At 42.9% G+C, this 16,523-nt stretch overlaps 1 protein-coding gene across 1 annotated transcript in view; it reads left to right on the top strand.

Moving 5' to 3' along the window:
- LOC126253249 (follistatin-related protein 5-like) overlaps nt 1-16,523 on the top strand; it is a 144,934-nt gene that overhangs the window by 15,883 nt on the left and 112,528 nt on the right. The window contains exons 3-4 of the mRNA XM_049954487.1: nt 3,846-3,986; nt 4,389-4,521. Coding sequence (XP_049810444.1) covers nt 3,846-3,986; nt 4,389-4,521 — 274 coding nt within the window. The remainder of the gene's footprint in view (nt 1-3,845; nt 3,987-4,388; nt 4,522-16,523) is intronic.

Raw genomic sequence — 16,523 nt, 5'->3', positions numbered from 1 at the left:
CAACATAATCTCCGTTCAATGCGACGGCCCAACGTCAACTTACTGGGAGGGCCTGTGTGCCAGCATGGTACCAGTCTACTAACCGACGTCAGAGCCAACACTTAGCCACACCAATAACCTCCACGGCATCCACGCACTGCTTCCCGCAGAGTGCATCAGTCATTGGTCCAAACAGATGGAAGTCGGAAGTTGTGAGATCCGGGCTGCAGGATTGATGAGGAAGAACAATCCAATGAAGGTCTTTTGAGTTTCTCTCGGATGCGCAGACTTGTGTGAGGCCTTGCGTTTGCATTTTTTTTTTTTTTGCGACACATGCTGAAGTATTTTCTTCAATTTGCTGAGAGTGCGTGCAGCCCGTCGTGCACTGGAGATCGGGCACGTTTGCGTGATCTTGTTCTGATGAGAAACGCCTCGCCCAACGACTAACCATGCATTTGTTCACTGTCAGGTTTCCGTAGACATTCTGCAAGCGCCTATGGATCTGCGATGCTCTGGTCTTCTACTGAAAATACATCTACATATACAGGGTGAATCATCTAAAGTATGCACCGCAAATATTGCGGAAATGTAAAGTCCTATTGATGTGCGATTTTCACAAAACAGACCGGTAGTCAGGTGCTAGTAGTTTTGGGCAATCAATACACTGTAAAAATATTTTGAAACTGTATTATTGTGCAAACATACACTTTTTTTGATAGAACAGTCCCTATTGACGTTAACGAACTGAAGGTAGAGTGACTTAGAAGGTCAGTGGTACCTGTTGCAGGACTCATGTGCGAGTCGTTTACGTGAGACTGTACTTTTAAAAGTTCACGTACCGATATCCGCACAGTACCTGTGGTAACACACACTAAAGAACAGCACAAGTTTATACACCAGTTATGTGGATTCTGACCAGTAGCGAGACAAATGAACAAATAACCACCGGCAGCGGCAGTACACGCTTGCAGTCTGCTGCATACATGCTAGAATTCAACGGAGATGTCCGGGCAGGCTGCGGTAATCATAGAGTGTAGTTGGTATTGCTTTTAAGTCAGCGTTTTTCAGCTTTCCCCACAGAATAAAGTCCACAGGCATCAAATCCAGGGAAAGGGCCGACCAAGGTACAGGTCCTCTGCCTCCAATCGGACGATTTGGAAACAATTCGTGAAGACATGCTGCAGTACTTCGTGCAGTATGGGCTGGATAGCCATTGTGTTGATACCACTGGTTCCTCCTAGTCCGTAGAGGAACTTTTTCTAGCGTCTGTGGAAGATCGTATGTTAGGAAGCTGCGATACTTGAGCGCCTTCAGTGTTCCGTCAATGAAAAACTGGCCTATGAGCTGATGGCTCGCTATCCCACACCACACATTTACACTCTATGGATGCTGACGTTCCGTCTGACGAAGCCAACGGGGATTGTCAACAGACAATAGTGCATGTTTCGGCCGGTTACCGGGCCACGATTGGTAAATGGGGCTTCATCACTAAACAAGGCACGTGATACGTGTGGAGTATCCCGTCTTCATGCTCATTTACAGAAGTTAACACGATTCTCAAAAACGTTTGCATGCAGCTCTTGATGGAGAGAGATGTGACGGGGATGGGAGCTATGTCGATGGAGAACGCCTAGGACACTTGGACTCATGCCACTTCCTCGTGCGATTGCGCGGGAGCTAAAGTGTGAATCACTCGCAACAGCAGCAAGAACATTAATCCCAACCACCCACCCACCCTCCCTCTTATATCGTCGCTTGTTTCCTTTGTTACGTTGTCTAGATGTTACACTACCACTTTCACGTAACTGATAGAAGAGGTTGATAAATAATTGGCGAAATTGTTGACGTCTATTGGGATATCTTGCCGCATACATCGTACAAGAATGAACTGAATTCTTCCTACACTCTCTATACACCGTGAGCGTATTGGCTTTTTCTGCATTGGTAAATCCATAGTCCACTCACGACCCACTGCTTAGATTGTCACACTGTGACTAACAAGTCGCAACGCATTCAAGGAACACACAAGCACACTGTAAGTAAAGGTAACAACATCGTACCTAGCAACTGTGCAAACTGAATGACTCAAGTAAGTGTCAGTGTGAAAACTTTTCGAAACAGATATCGCGCAAACGACTCGCAATTGAATCCTGAAACACACACCACTCACCTTCTAATGTACCAGTCTTTTAGTCTGTTAATTTCTATAGGCCTTGTTTCATTTGCAAAGGAGTATGTTTCGACAAAAGTACGCATTCTAATAATAAGAGTCCCTTCCTACTACTCCACTCTCTTAGAACCACACATCTATAGCATTTCCCACTTCCACATTATTTGGGGTGCAAGTCTTAGGTGATTCATCGTGTGTACACCGCAAGCTACTGTCAGTACGTGACTGAGGGTATCCTGTACTACTACTACTAGTCTTTTCATTTCCTATTCCACTCGAAAACTGAGTGAGAGAAAAACGACTGTCTGTATGCCACCATACGAGCCCCACTTTCTCTTCTTTTCGCAGTCCTTACGAGAAACGTACGTTTGCAGTCAGCTTCAAATGCGGGTTTTCTAAGTCGTCTCAATAATATTCCTCCAAAAGAACGTCGCTTTCTCTCCAAGGAGCCCTATTTGACTTCACTAAGCATTCCTGTAGTACTTGCGTGTAGTTAGAACCTACCAGTAACAAATGTAACAGCCCACCTCTGAATTGGTTTGATGTATTCTTTTAATTCGAGCTGCTGCAGATCCCAAACACTCGTGCAGTACTCAAGAATGGACCACACTTAGTGTCCTGTATGCGGTCTCTTTTAGATATAAACCACATTTTCCCAAAATTCTCCCAATAAACAGAAGGAGACCATTTATCCTCACTACTAAAATCCTTCTGTGTTCGTTGTAGTTCATGTCACTTTGCGCCGATACGCCTAGATATTTAACGGCGTGACTGTGTCAAGCAGCACTGTGCCAAAACTGTATCCGAACACTACTGGATTGCTCTTTCCTACTCATCGCCATTGACTTACATTTTTCTACATCTAGTGCTAGCTGCCATTCATCACTCCAACCAGAAATTTTATCTAAGTAATCTTGTATCCTCCTATAGTCACTCAAGGACGATACCTCCTCTTATGCCACAGCATCATCAGCAGATAGCGGCAGATTGCTGCTCACCCATTCCACCAGATCGTTTATATACACAGAAAATAACAGCGTCTATCATTCTACCCCGGGTCACTCCTGACTATAGCCTTGGCTCAGATAAACAGTCTCCATCGAGGATAACGTACGGGATTCTGTTGCTCAAGAAGATTTCAAGTCACTGACATATGTGGGATCCGATACCGTATGCTTGTACCTTCGTTAACAGTCTGCAGTGGGGTACCATGTCGAAAGCTTTTCGGAAATCTAGGAATGTGGAATTCGCCTGTTGCACATTATACATAGTTCGCTACATATCATGTGAGACAGGGGCAATCTGAGATTAGCACGAGCGATGTTTTCTAAAACCGTGCTGATTCGTGGACAGAAGATTCTTCATCTCAACGTTATTTCTTATATTCTGACTAAGAATATGTTAAAGAATTCTGCAGCAACCCACTGATACGGATATAGGTCTGTAATTTTGCGGATCCGTTATTTTACCCTGCTTAAACTCAGGAGTCACGTGTGCTTGTTTCCATTCGCTTGGAATTCAGCTCTGGGTAAGAGATTCGCGATAAATGCAAACTAAGTTAGTACTCTGTAAAACCGAATTGGGGCTGCTTGGGACTGTGCCCGAACCTGGCGCTGTAAATAGCATGTATGACCTATGTTAATTGGAGCTTTAGAGAAAGTCTCACGTCACCTAAACCTATATATCTCTGTTTCAGGATAATCTGCTTCTGTACAACCACGCCAGACTGATGGCAGAAGACAACCGCAGTTCTGGTAAGGAGTATCTGGTGAGCATCATGTTCAGCCATTACGACCAGAACAATGACGGCGCCCTGGAGAAGGAGGAGCTTGACGAGGTGAGGGTGCATTTCTTTCCTTTCATCTACATGTGCATCTACATCTACAAGATTACTCTGAAATTCACAATCAAGGGCCTAGCAGAGGCACCATATTAGAAAGGTTGAGGTAGAGTGGCGACGGCACGCAGTACACCACATGCCTGTTTACCTACCCCGCGTAACACAGAGTGCATCCCATTACTATATTCAGTGGTGCGAAGTAGTACCTTAAATTTCTGGTCGATAATAAATAGAACCTGAGATTTTCCCATGCATGATTTTAAGTGGGTGTCTTATTTCAGCATCGACAAATGATCTTGGCCACATATTGTAGTTATTTAGTCACACATGGCAGCTAGCTTGTCAGATCTGAACGCGAGCTCGTAACATCAGCGAGGAATGAACCATCTTGTGCCGCAGATCACGACCAAGGAGCAGCTGCGGCAGCTGTCCAAAGGCTGCACGCTGGGCCACATGGTCGACTTCGACGACGCGGACAAAGACGGCCACCTCGACATCAACGAGTTCTACATGGCCTTCAGCAAGCTCTACAGTGAGTAGCCGGCGACTGCTCCACGGCACACCTCATCGCAAAACTGTACCCACACGATGTTAGAACGCTCGTTTCGTATATATTTCTCACTGCTCTAGCTCCTCATTCGCTGAACATCATTTCAAGGACTACTCGCGACATCTTGGCGTGTAAATGAAATTGTAACAGCATATCACAAAATGCAGATTCTTAGGAATAAGTAATTCCGTGGGAAGCATAGAATAAACAATCTGAGCAGTCAGCAAGTTCTAAAGATTCGAGGAAAATATTCACGAAAGTATGCATCTATATGAGACAGCCGTAGAGATGACGGCTTGATATTGGCAGGCTGAGTGTTTACACGAAAGTATGGAACAATACGACTAAAATTTCCTATGTGGATGATTTCTGTCTAGATTACCGTCTTCGGTTTTAAAGAAGTACCCAGCACTTTAACGTATTAACAGTTCAGGTATCTTAGGAATATCTGTTGCTCAACAATGCTCCACACACAATCACAGAAAAAAATTTCTGCTCATCTGTGGAGTGGCTATTGGCTTAATTATCATGCTGAATTGTCTACAGGAATATTATACGCACTAATCATGTTATTTGCCTATACTATTCCAGAATCTTACTAATGAGATTTGTGAATATGTAAAGCGAGGTCCACAGAGAAGGAATGAGTGACAAACAACGTATTCCGCATGTCGTCAAAATCAAACTGGTACAACGGTCTTTGCTTACCTTTGGACTAAAATGGAATCTTTATATTAGACGTATTTGCAATTTTTACACAATAATTTATTAGTAACTGTAATAATTTAGGTTCCTATGGTTTTAAATTGAAATACATCAAATAATAAGTTCCCTTCCTGAGGTGACAGTTCTAACTACAGTTATGATAATAGCAAGGGACGCTTTGTTAACTGTAAGATAAATAACCACAGTTCAAAATATTGTTAAAATTGTTGGGATAATTTACGTGAATGTATCAACATTTATTTACTAGACAAGTATTAGATAAATTCAGTCGGGTGGCGATATGCTTCAGTCAGTCTGCTGAATGTACGCCCATTTCGAACAATGTTCAGCTGAAGGTATCAGACATTTCCTCCGTATTTCACGGAATTTCAAACGATTGTACAATAAAACAGTCAGAATAGGAAACTACATTGATGAGCCAAAACGTTATGACAAGTGCCCACTGAGAGATTGAATGCCTCCTGATAGTGTTACGGGCACGTGACGGAGTTAGGAAATAATTTAAACGGAAGAGAGACGAATGGGTAGCCATTATAGCGAAGATACAGGCCGCAAATGCTAAAATCGACTAATATAAGCGGTTTTGCCCCCCCCCCCCCCCCATGAACCATTGACCTTGGTGGGGAGGCTTGCGTGCCTCAACGATACAGATAGCCGTACCGTAGGTGCAACCACAACGGAGGGGTATCTGTTGAGAGGCCAGACAAACGTGTGGTTCCTGAAGTGGGACAGCAGCCTTTTCAGTAGTTGCGGGGGCAACAGTCTGGATGATTGACTGATCTGGCCTTGTAACATTAACCAAAATGGCCTTGCTGTTCTGGTACTGCGAACGGCTGAAAACAAGGGGAAACTACAGCCGTAATTTTTCCCGAGGGCATGCAGCTTTACTGTATGATTAAATGATGATGGCGTCCTCTTGGGTAAAATATTCCGGAGGTAAAATAGTCCCCCATTCGGATCTCCGGGCGGGGACTACTCAGGAGGACGTCGTTATCAGGAGAAACAAAACTGGCGTTCTAAGGATCGGAGCGTGGAATGTCAGATCCCTTAATCGGGGAGGTAGGTTAGAAAATTTAAAAAGGGAAATGGATAGGTTAAAGTTAGATATAGTTGGAATTAGTGAAGTTCAGTGGCAGGAGGAACAAGACTTCTGGTCAGGTGAATACAGGGTTATAAATGCAAAATCAAATAGGAGTAATGCAGGAGTGGGTTTAATAGTGAATAAAAATATAGGTGTACGGGTAAGCTACTACAAACAGCATTGTGAACGCATTATTGTGGCCAAGATAGACACGAAGCCCACACCTAATACTGTAGTACAAGTTTATATGCCAACTAGCTCTGCAGATGACGAAGAAATTTATGAAATGTATGATGAGATAAAAGAAATTATTCAGGTAGTGAAGGGAGACGAAAATTTAATAGTCATGGGTGACTGGAATTCATCAGTAGGAAAAGGGAGAGAAGGAAACATAGTAGGTGAATATGTATTGGGGCTAAGAAATGAAAGAGGAAGCCGCCTGGTAGAATTCTGCGCAGAGCATAACTTAATCATAGCTAATACTTGGTGCAAGAATCATAAAAGAAGGTTGTATACATGCAAGAACCCTGGAGATACTAAAAGGTATCAGATAGATTATATAATGGTAAGACAGAGATTTAGGAACGAGATTTTAAATTGTAAGACATTTCCAGGGGCAGATGTGGACTCTGACCACAATCTATTGGTTATGAACTGTAGATTAAAACTGAAGAAACTGCAAAAAGGTGGGAATTTAAGGAGATGGGACCTGGATAAACTGACTAAACCAGAGGTTGTACAGAGTTTCAGGTAGAGCATAAGGGAACAATTGACAGGAATGGTGGAAAGAAATACAGTAGAAGAAGAATGGGTAGCTTTGCGGAATGAAATAGTGAAGGCAGCAGAGGATCAAGTAGGTAAAAAGACGAGGGCTAGTAGAAATCCTTGGGTTTCAGAAGAGATACTGAATTTAATTGGTGAAAGGAGAAAATACAAAAATGCAGTAAGTGAAGCAGGCAAAAAGGAATACAAACGTCTCAAAAATGAGATCGACAGGAAGTGCAAAATTGCTAAGCAGGGATGGCTACAGGACAAATGTAGGGATGTAGAGGCTTATCTCACTTGGAGTAAGAGACATACTGCCTACAGGAAAATTAAAGAGATCTTTGGAGAAAGGAGAACCATTTGCATGAATATCAAGAGCCCTGATGGAAACCCAGTTCTAAGCAAAGAAGGGAAAGCAGAAAGGTGGAAGGAGTATATAGTGGGCCTATACAAGGGCGGTGTACTTGAGGACAATATTATGGAAATGGAAGAGGATGTAGATGAAGATGAAATGGGAGATATGATATTGCCTGAAGAGTTTGACAGAGCGCTGAAAGACCTGAGTCGAAACAAGGCCCCCAGAGTGGACAACATTCCATTAGAACTACTGACAACCTTGGGAGAGCCAGTCCTGATAATAATCCCAATCCCAAAGAAAGCTGGTGTTGACAGATGTGAAAATTACCGAACTATCAGTTTAATAAGTCACAGCTGCAAAATACTAACGCGAATTCTTTACAGACGAATGGAAATAGAAGCCGACCTCGGGGGAAGATCAGTTTGGATTCCGTAGAAATGTTGGAACACGTGAGGCAATACTGACCCTACGACTTATCTTAGAAGAAAGATTAAGGAAAGGCAAACCTACATTTCTAGCATTTGTACTTAGAGAAAGCTTTTGACAATGTTGATTGGAATACTCTCTTTCAAATTCTGAAGGTGGCAGTGGTAAAATACAGAGAGCGAAAAGCTATTTACAATTTGTACAGAAACCAGATGGCAGTTATAAGAGTCGAGGGGTATGAAAGGGAAGCAGTGGTTGGGAAAGGAGTTAGACAGGGTTGTAGCCTATCTCCGATGTTATTCAATGTGTATATTGAGCAAGCAATAAAGGAAACAAAAGAAAAGTTTGGAGTAGGTATTAAAATTCATGGAGAAGAAATAAAAACTTTGAGGTTCGCCGATGAAATTGTCAGAGACAGCAAAGGACTTGGAAGTGCAGTTGAACGGAATGGACAGTGTCTTGAAAGAAGGGTATAAGATGAACATCAACAAAAGCAAAACGAGGATAATGGACTGTAGTCGAATTACGTCGGGTGATGCTTAGGGAATTAGATTAGGAAATGGCACACTTAAGGTAGTAAAAGAGTTTTACTATTTGGGGAGCAAAATAACTGATGATGGTCGAAGTAGAGAGGATATAAAATGTATACTGGCAATGGCAAGGAAAGCGAGTCTTAAGAAGAGAAATTTGTTAACATCGAGTATTGATTTAAGTGTCAGGAAGTCGTTTCTGAAAGTATTTGTATGGAGTGTAGCCATGTATGGAAGTGAAACATGGACGATAACCAGTTTGGACAAGAAGAGAATAGAAGCTTTCGAAATGTGGTGCTACAGAAGAATGCTGAAGATAAGGTGGGTAGATCACGTAACTAATGAGGAGGTATTGAATAGGATTGGGGAGAAGGGAAGTTTGTGGCACAACTTGACGAGAAGAAGGGATCGGTTGGTAGGACATGTTCTGAGGCATCAAGGGATCACAAATTTAGCATTGGAGGGCAGCGTGGAGGGTAAAAATCGTAGAGGGAGACCAAGAGATGAATACACTAAACAGAGTCAGAAGGATGTAGGTTGCAGTAGGTACTGTGAGATGAAAAAGCTTGCACAGGATAGAGTAGCATGGAGAGCTGCATCAAACCAGTCTCAGGACTGAAGACCAGAACAACAACAAGCGGTTTGGACAAAGAGCACGTTCTTGTGGCGCTGCGACTGGAAGCGAAAATCCCTCAAACTGCGAATATGGTCGCCTGTTGGCGTATTTCTGACGCTAGCACCTGAGGAAAGTGGTTGAATGATGGCCAAATAACGATTAGACAGTATCGTATTGGGCGGCCAAGTCTCATCGCAAAACGTAGAAGTCGGATGATCCCGCACTGTGTGATCCAAGATGGGCAGCGATCTGCGGCAGATCTGATGACAGAGTACAATGCTGGTGCAGGCACAAGTGTTTCGGACCACACCGTCCAGAGGCCGTTGTTGAAAATGGAGCTTCACATCACACGTATCTTACGTTTTCCTGTGTTACCCATCGACATCGTCAGTTACGATTGCAGTGGTCACGGTGTCACTGAGTTTTCATTGTCGATCAACAGAAACGTGTCGCGTGTCGAATGAATCGCATTGCTTGTTACATCATATCGATGGTTGGGTCCTTACACGCCGGCATCCAGGCGAACAGCTGCACGAAACAACCACCGCGCCACAGATCCAGGCTGGTGAGGGCGGAATTATGCTGTGGGGTACACCGAGTTGGACTTCCATAGGAACTGTGGTGATAATCGAAGGCATCATGACAGCAGTGAACTACATGAACATCACTGCGGACCACCTGCAACGCTTCATGCAACAACATATGCCTACAGGACAACTGTCCGTGTTTCAAGGTCAGAATCATGCTATAGAGATTTGAGGGGCATTATAGTGAACTTACATTGACGTCTGGGTCAGTAAATGTGTTTCATCTCTACCCACTGGAACGCATATCGGGTGCCAGCTGCTTGTCTGTAAACCACCATCCCGTAATTTGAGGGAATTACTTGATCTATACTTAGACATCTGGTGCCACATACTTGTGGAATCCTGTCAAGGACTTGTAGAACCCATACAAAGCAGAATCTCTGTTGTACTGTGTTTGAAAATGGTAGTTTGAAAAGTGGAACAGCACGCTAATAAACAGGTGGTCATAACGTTTCGGCTCATCAGTGTATACTACTAGCACTTATGACGTGAACAATGTTTTTCTAACTGGTAGGTTCCCACCGTAGGAGTATTTCGTGAAGTACTTGTGAAGACATCGCCTTCCTGAGAATGCTTACAGATGTTGATTACATAAAAGATTATACATGAGTATTACAAAATTTTGTACATGGATGCACGTTGAGAGACCGTGAATAGTTACAATTGAAAGAAAACAGCCCTCGGTCACTAATTTTTAACGAATTAACTGGGTTTCAACACTGCTAGGAGTGTCTTCCTCAGAATCTAAAACAAAGACTGGTCTATAACATGCTCACAAAATTATGACTAAAACGTATGATACAAAGTACGGAATCATCGTGAAAGACTGACTGTACTTATATGTCATTTATAAAATAATAAATATGTGAAAAGGGCATTAGTCACAAAGATAATTAAGGTAAAAAAACTGTGACGGCGAGCCACTAAGGGCTGATCGTTACTCGCGTGATGCGGGTTGTAAACGGACATGAGTATTAGTTTAGTTTCCCTTTGTTTCGCATAACTTTTATTCTGTAATGTATTCGATACTTGTACGTAAATTCGCCAGTGGAATATGATAATGGGCTTATTGGAAAGCAATATCCCAACGTCGCCGCAGCACAGCTCATTGAGGAAAGACTCACCACTACGTTCAACTGCAGAACAGAACGTAAAAAAAAAAAAAAAAAAAATGAGTGACTATCATTTTTTGCTGTAACATTAAAAATAGTCCCCTTGGAATTGAGACATTTGTCGCAGAAAAAAAAGAACATACTCTTACATTTATCTATTCAAACGCTCAAGCCAGTTTCATTATAGACAAAGAATAAAAATTGTTAAGATGCATATGAAAAGCGTGTATGAAAGCCACACTACTTCTGAGCTGGATCTGTTTCTATTAGAGATGTAATGGCGTTGAAAATCAGCAGGCCGTTTACGGGGAAACTTTACGAAACGCCAAATATACGGTACTTTCTCACAAAAATTCTATTCTGTGCATCTCATTGCCAACTCTACTAGTATTCCTACTCTGTGGCACAGAGTACAGATAAAATAAGAGCTAATCGTTATGCGATAATGAGAAACCTATCAGCGTTGTCCAGGAACGTCAAAACAGATTCAATAACAGAACACCGGGACTGGTTCACAGCATTATGTATGCTGAATTACTAATAAAGAGAAAGATTAGGGCTTAATGTCCTGTCAGTGATAGCAGCAATTAAAATTCCACAATAGGAACGGGGCTGAGGAAGCACTCTAGCCGTGTTCTTTTCAAATGAACTGCCCGGCATCCTCCTTAATCGGTTTGGGCAACTCACGGAAAACCTTCATCTGGGCGGCAGAATCATAATTAATACATGGCTCCTCTCAAATGAAGGTTCATTCCCTTAAGTACCGCGCCACGTCACTCGGTGCAGGCATCAGGAAAGCACAAGTTGAGTGAGACTTCCTTCAGAGTTAGAAACAAAACTGACTGTGCAAGAAAGAGCTCCGGTACTTCATTAACATTTACTTTGAACTACCAAAAATTATCACCAAGTTATAATAGTCAATAAATCCAAACTGTAAGTTCGGTTTTTCCTCTCTATACCACTGACAAAACCCTTTTGTCTGAATTTCACACCCAATGTATAGAGAGCCTTGTGAGAATTCAATTAAGATTATGGAACATTTTTTCCGGATGAAATATTTCGTAGATGCTATCGAGTAGAGCAATGAACGGCCTTCACTCACATGATAGCAAATCTGATCGTACAGTCCTCGTTTATGCCCTCATTGTGATTGCTGTTAGAATGTTTAGGATCGGCCTAAAAGAAAGTGGACGAGGAGGAGAAGTAAGGATACGCTAAATTATAGCTTCCCATTATGTGTAGATAATGAGAGATGGAGCTCTATTTCGTCCTGAAAAAGGGTGGATGTTCCATAAACCATTACAGCATTTGCATCAACTAACTCCGGAACGCAGGAAGTCTAAATGAGAATCGCCACGCTATACACTGAACCCCATTTATTCAGAGTACTAATTCTCTGACTAATTTACTTCACCAACGAGAAGCGATCGCAAAAGCACTGACATTCTTCTTTCAGTTTAACCGTTAACGAAACTGCTGAATGAAATTAAATGAGAACAGATGGAAGGAGGGCGACATTCCCTGAAGGTCTCTCAAGCATGCAGCCGGAGTAACTGGATGATCATAGAACGACTCCACGACGGCGTAACGTGCCATTGCTGCCGGGTTACTCCTCCTGACTGACGTTCCGATATGAAGGGTAAGATATACATTATCTAATCAAAAGTATCCGCAAATCTAGTAGTGGACATTAAAATGGCATGTGCCCATCCTTCGCCTTTGCGATGACTTGGACTGTGCCAGGGACAATTTCATTGACGTGTCTGAATATTTGTGCACAAAAGACAGCCCATTCGCCCTCAGGAGCTGAAACCACAGAAAGCACTGATGTCGAACGCTGGGATATGGAGCGAAGTGGATGTTCTAACTCATCCCTAAGGTATTTCACTGAGATGAGCTCGAGACTCCGAGCAGACCAGTGCACCTCAGGAATGTTACTGTCCTTGAAGCTTTCCCTCGCGGATGCTGCTTTGTGACAGGACGGACGGGATGCACTGTCATGCTAATAGACACAAACCACGTCTCCGAACTGTTCCTCCACTGTGAGCAGTATACAGCGCTGTGCAGTGTGTTGATATCCTTCTGTATTCAACGTTTTCTTAAGCGCTATAAGGGGACCACACCCAAAACACGGAAATCACACCCATACCGTAACACCACCTCACATTCACATCACTGCTGGCACCTACACAAGTAACGGTCTGCAGGCTTTCGCCAAACACAAACCCTTCCAGTGGACTGCCACAGAGTATAGCGTGCTTCAAATCACTCATTTCCAATCATCCACTGTCCATTAAAGTCACTCTTTACATCACTTCTGGCGTCGCTTAACAATGACTACAGAGATGTATAGCATATGAGGATCTGCTCAGCATTGTACCCCATTGTTCTTAACTCCCTATTCACAGTCACTGTGCCAGCTGGAATGTTGGTATCACTTTGGAACTCACGAGCGATTCCTTCCGCTGATTTCATGCGGTGTTTCACAACTACCGTTCACAATCATTGACTGTCTATCTCCGTTTGCTCAAGAGGTCTGCTTGGTCTTAGTTTAACTGTGGTTCCATTTAACAATCACATCGTCAACAGTCGACTTGGCTAGTATGAGAAGGGTTTAAATGTTCCTCTCGGATTTGTTACCGGCGTGACATCCAACGAGTGGCACAAGTTCTAAGTCACTGGGCTCTGCTGACTTACCCATGCATTTCTACCGACAGTATAATACTCCCCACCTCTTTTTATGCTGGTGGTCCGTCTCTCGTGCCATGCAGTGATCGATTCGAAATTACAGTGGGCTGTCCAGACACCTTCTATTAGATGATGTTTAATCTCCGTATGCCGCCAGAAATGGATGGTGAAACTGTGACAACGTCAGCCACTCTTGTTGGAGAAACGTAAGAAAAATCGTAAAACAAAGGTCGGTGGAGGATCCCGAGACAAAAGTCAACAACCAACAAGTCAACGAGCTGCCACTAATTCCTCAACAATTTCTGATGAAAAGTTCTTGGTAAACTTGTCGCGTCAAATTGCGATAAAATTCCAAGCTTTCGATTACAACCTTGATTGTCATCGTGAGGGCTCCTATGTCTGTCGTGAAACGGCGAGAGTTAGTCTTTTATATCCAAGAGACGGCATCTGACTGGCTGGATTACGTAATCCAGCCACTTACGACGATGATAGAGGAAGTCATCAAAATCTTGGGATCTTATCCCAATTTCACGCTGCACGTTTACCGAGATCATTTTCTCCAAGGACTCTGTCGCGAAAGATCTCGTGGACACACTCAGCAATTTTGTATTTAGGAACCATATATCAGTAAAATGTCCACACACTTTATTAATTCGGAGAAGGCGAAACAACATGGGAGGGATGAAATCAAAGAGGGAGCAACCAAAAAATTAAGCTAAGTGGACATAAGAGACTAACTTATTTTTATTTGTGTAGCCCAGGCTAATTGTAAAACGTAAAATTTCACGGCTGTAAATAGTCACAATTAATAAAACATTCAGGGCTATTCTGCCGTGAACGTATCGGTTTCACATTAAAATCAAACGTTTCGTCCCCATGTGCTGAGAACATTTTCAAGGTGGATCGTAGCTCCTTTGAGTGTCCGATTCACGCCCTCGCTCGCTACTGCAAAATTACATTTATGCGTGTTCCCACGTAGTGACGTGCCGTCAGATACTTTGAATACCCGAACGCAATTGGCCGTTGTCTGTTGCCGTCGTCTGCTGTTGCGTGGAAAACTCTTACACATCTTCAGCACCGGAATCCAGACGACACTCAGTTTCACACCCTTTCCGTCCTATTCAAATTTTTTGGATGTTTAACAAGCTCTACGGCCACTCTGTTCAGCATTTCATGGCATCAATTTTTGGCTGTCAGTATTTAACTCCCATGAAAATGAATGTGATGGTATCCTGGATGCAAAGCATGTTAATCTCTCCCCTTCCTCAGTTGCCCTTGCGCTCTTCTAGTCGTTTTTGGACCGTTCTTTTTTCTATTACCCATTTCACCTCCACACAGCTACACGGAATGCTATAAGAAAGAAGGTGGTAGCTTAGGCCACACAGTGTACCGAAAACCCACGCACACAAACTGTTACCTACACCAGTATTCGAACCATCACTCAAAACAAAAGCTAGGCATCATAAAAACATTGGCGGATAGAACGGAGCATTTTTTTTCTTCTAACTGGCTTGATGCGGCCCGCCACGAATTCCTCTCCTCTTCATCTCAGGGTAGCACTTGCAACCTACGTCCGCAATTATATACTAGATGTATTCCAATCTCTGTATGCCACTACAGATCTTGCCCTCTACAGCTCCCTGTAGTACCATGGGAGTCATTCCCTGATGTCTTAACAGTTGTCTATCATCGTATCCATACTTCTTGTTAGTGTTTTCCACACACTCCTTTCCTCTCCGATTCTGCGCACATCCTCGTCATTCCTTACTTTATCACTCCACCTAATTTCAACATTCGTCTGTAGCACCACATCTCAAAAGCTTCGATTCTCTTCTGTTTCGGTTTTCTCAAAAGTCTATGTTTCAGTACCTTTCGATGCTGCACTCAAAAAACTTACAATTTCAGAAATTTCTTTCTCACATTAAGGCCTACGTTTTATACTAGTAGACGTCTCTTCGCCTGTGCGTCTGCTTTTGACGTCCTTCTTGTTCCGTCCGTTATTGGTTATTTTGCTGCCTAGGCATAAGAATTCCATAACTTCATCTCCTTCCGTGACCATCTATCCTGCTGTTACGTTTCTCACTGTTCTCATTTCTGCTACTTCTCAGTGCTTTCGACTTTCTATGATTTATTCTCAATCCATATTCGGTACTCATTAGACTGTTCATTCCATTCAGCAGATAATGTAATTCTTCTTCACTTCCACTCATGACAGTAATGTCATCAGGGAATCGTATCATTTATATCCTTTCACCTTGAATTTTAATTCCACTTCTGAACCTTTCTTTCTTTTCAGAATGAGATTTTCACGCTGCAGCGGAGTGTGCGTTGATATGAAACTTCCTGGCAGATTAAAACTGTGTGCCGGTCAGTGACTCCAACTCGGGATCTTTGCTTTTCGCAGGCAAGTGCTCTACCATCTGAGCTACCCAAGCACGACTCATGACCCGTCCTCACAGGTCCCGAGTTCGTGTCTCGGTCTGGCACACAGTTTTAACCTGCGAGGAAGTTTCTTTCTTTCTTTTATTTCCATCATTGCTTCTTCGATGTACAGATTGAACAGTAGGGGCGAAAGTTTACATCCGAGTGTTCCGTTCTTCGTCATTCTCTCTTATTATTCCGTCTTGGCTCTTGTACACATTGTATATTATCCATCTCTTCCCATAGCTTACCCCTATTTTTCTCAGAATTTCAAACATCTTACACCATTTTACATTGTCTAAAGCTTTCTTGTGGTCGATAGATCCTACGAACGTGTCTTGAATTTTCTTTAGTCTTACTTCCATAACCGCAACGTCAGAACTGTCTCTCTAGCGCCGTTACCTTTCCTAAAGCCAAACTGATCGTCATGTAGCGCATCCTCCATTTTCTTTTCCATTCTTCTGTATACTGATCTTGTCAGCAACTTGGATCCATGAGTTGTTAAGCTGATTGTACGACAGTTCTCGCACTTGTCAGATCTTGCAGTCTTCGGAATTGTGTGGATGATATTTTTCCGGAAGTCAGGTGGTATGTCGCCAGGCTCATACATTGTACACACTAACGTGAATGGTCGTTTTGTTGCCACTTCCGCAAATGATTTTGGAAATTCTGAT

The sequence above is a fragment of the Schistocerca nitens genome, chromosome 1, assembly GCF_023898315.1.
Source record: "Schistocerca nitens isolate TAMUIC-IGC-003100 chromosome 1, iqSchNite1.1, whole genome shotgun sequence".
NCBI lineage: Eukaryota > Metazoa > Arthropoda > Insecta > Orthoptera > Acrididae > Schistocerca > Schistocerca nitens.
This window is presented reverse-complemented; position numbering and strand designations above follow the sequence as displayed.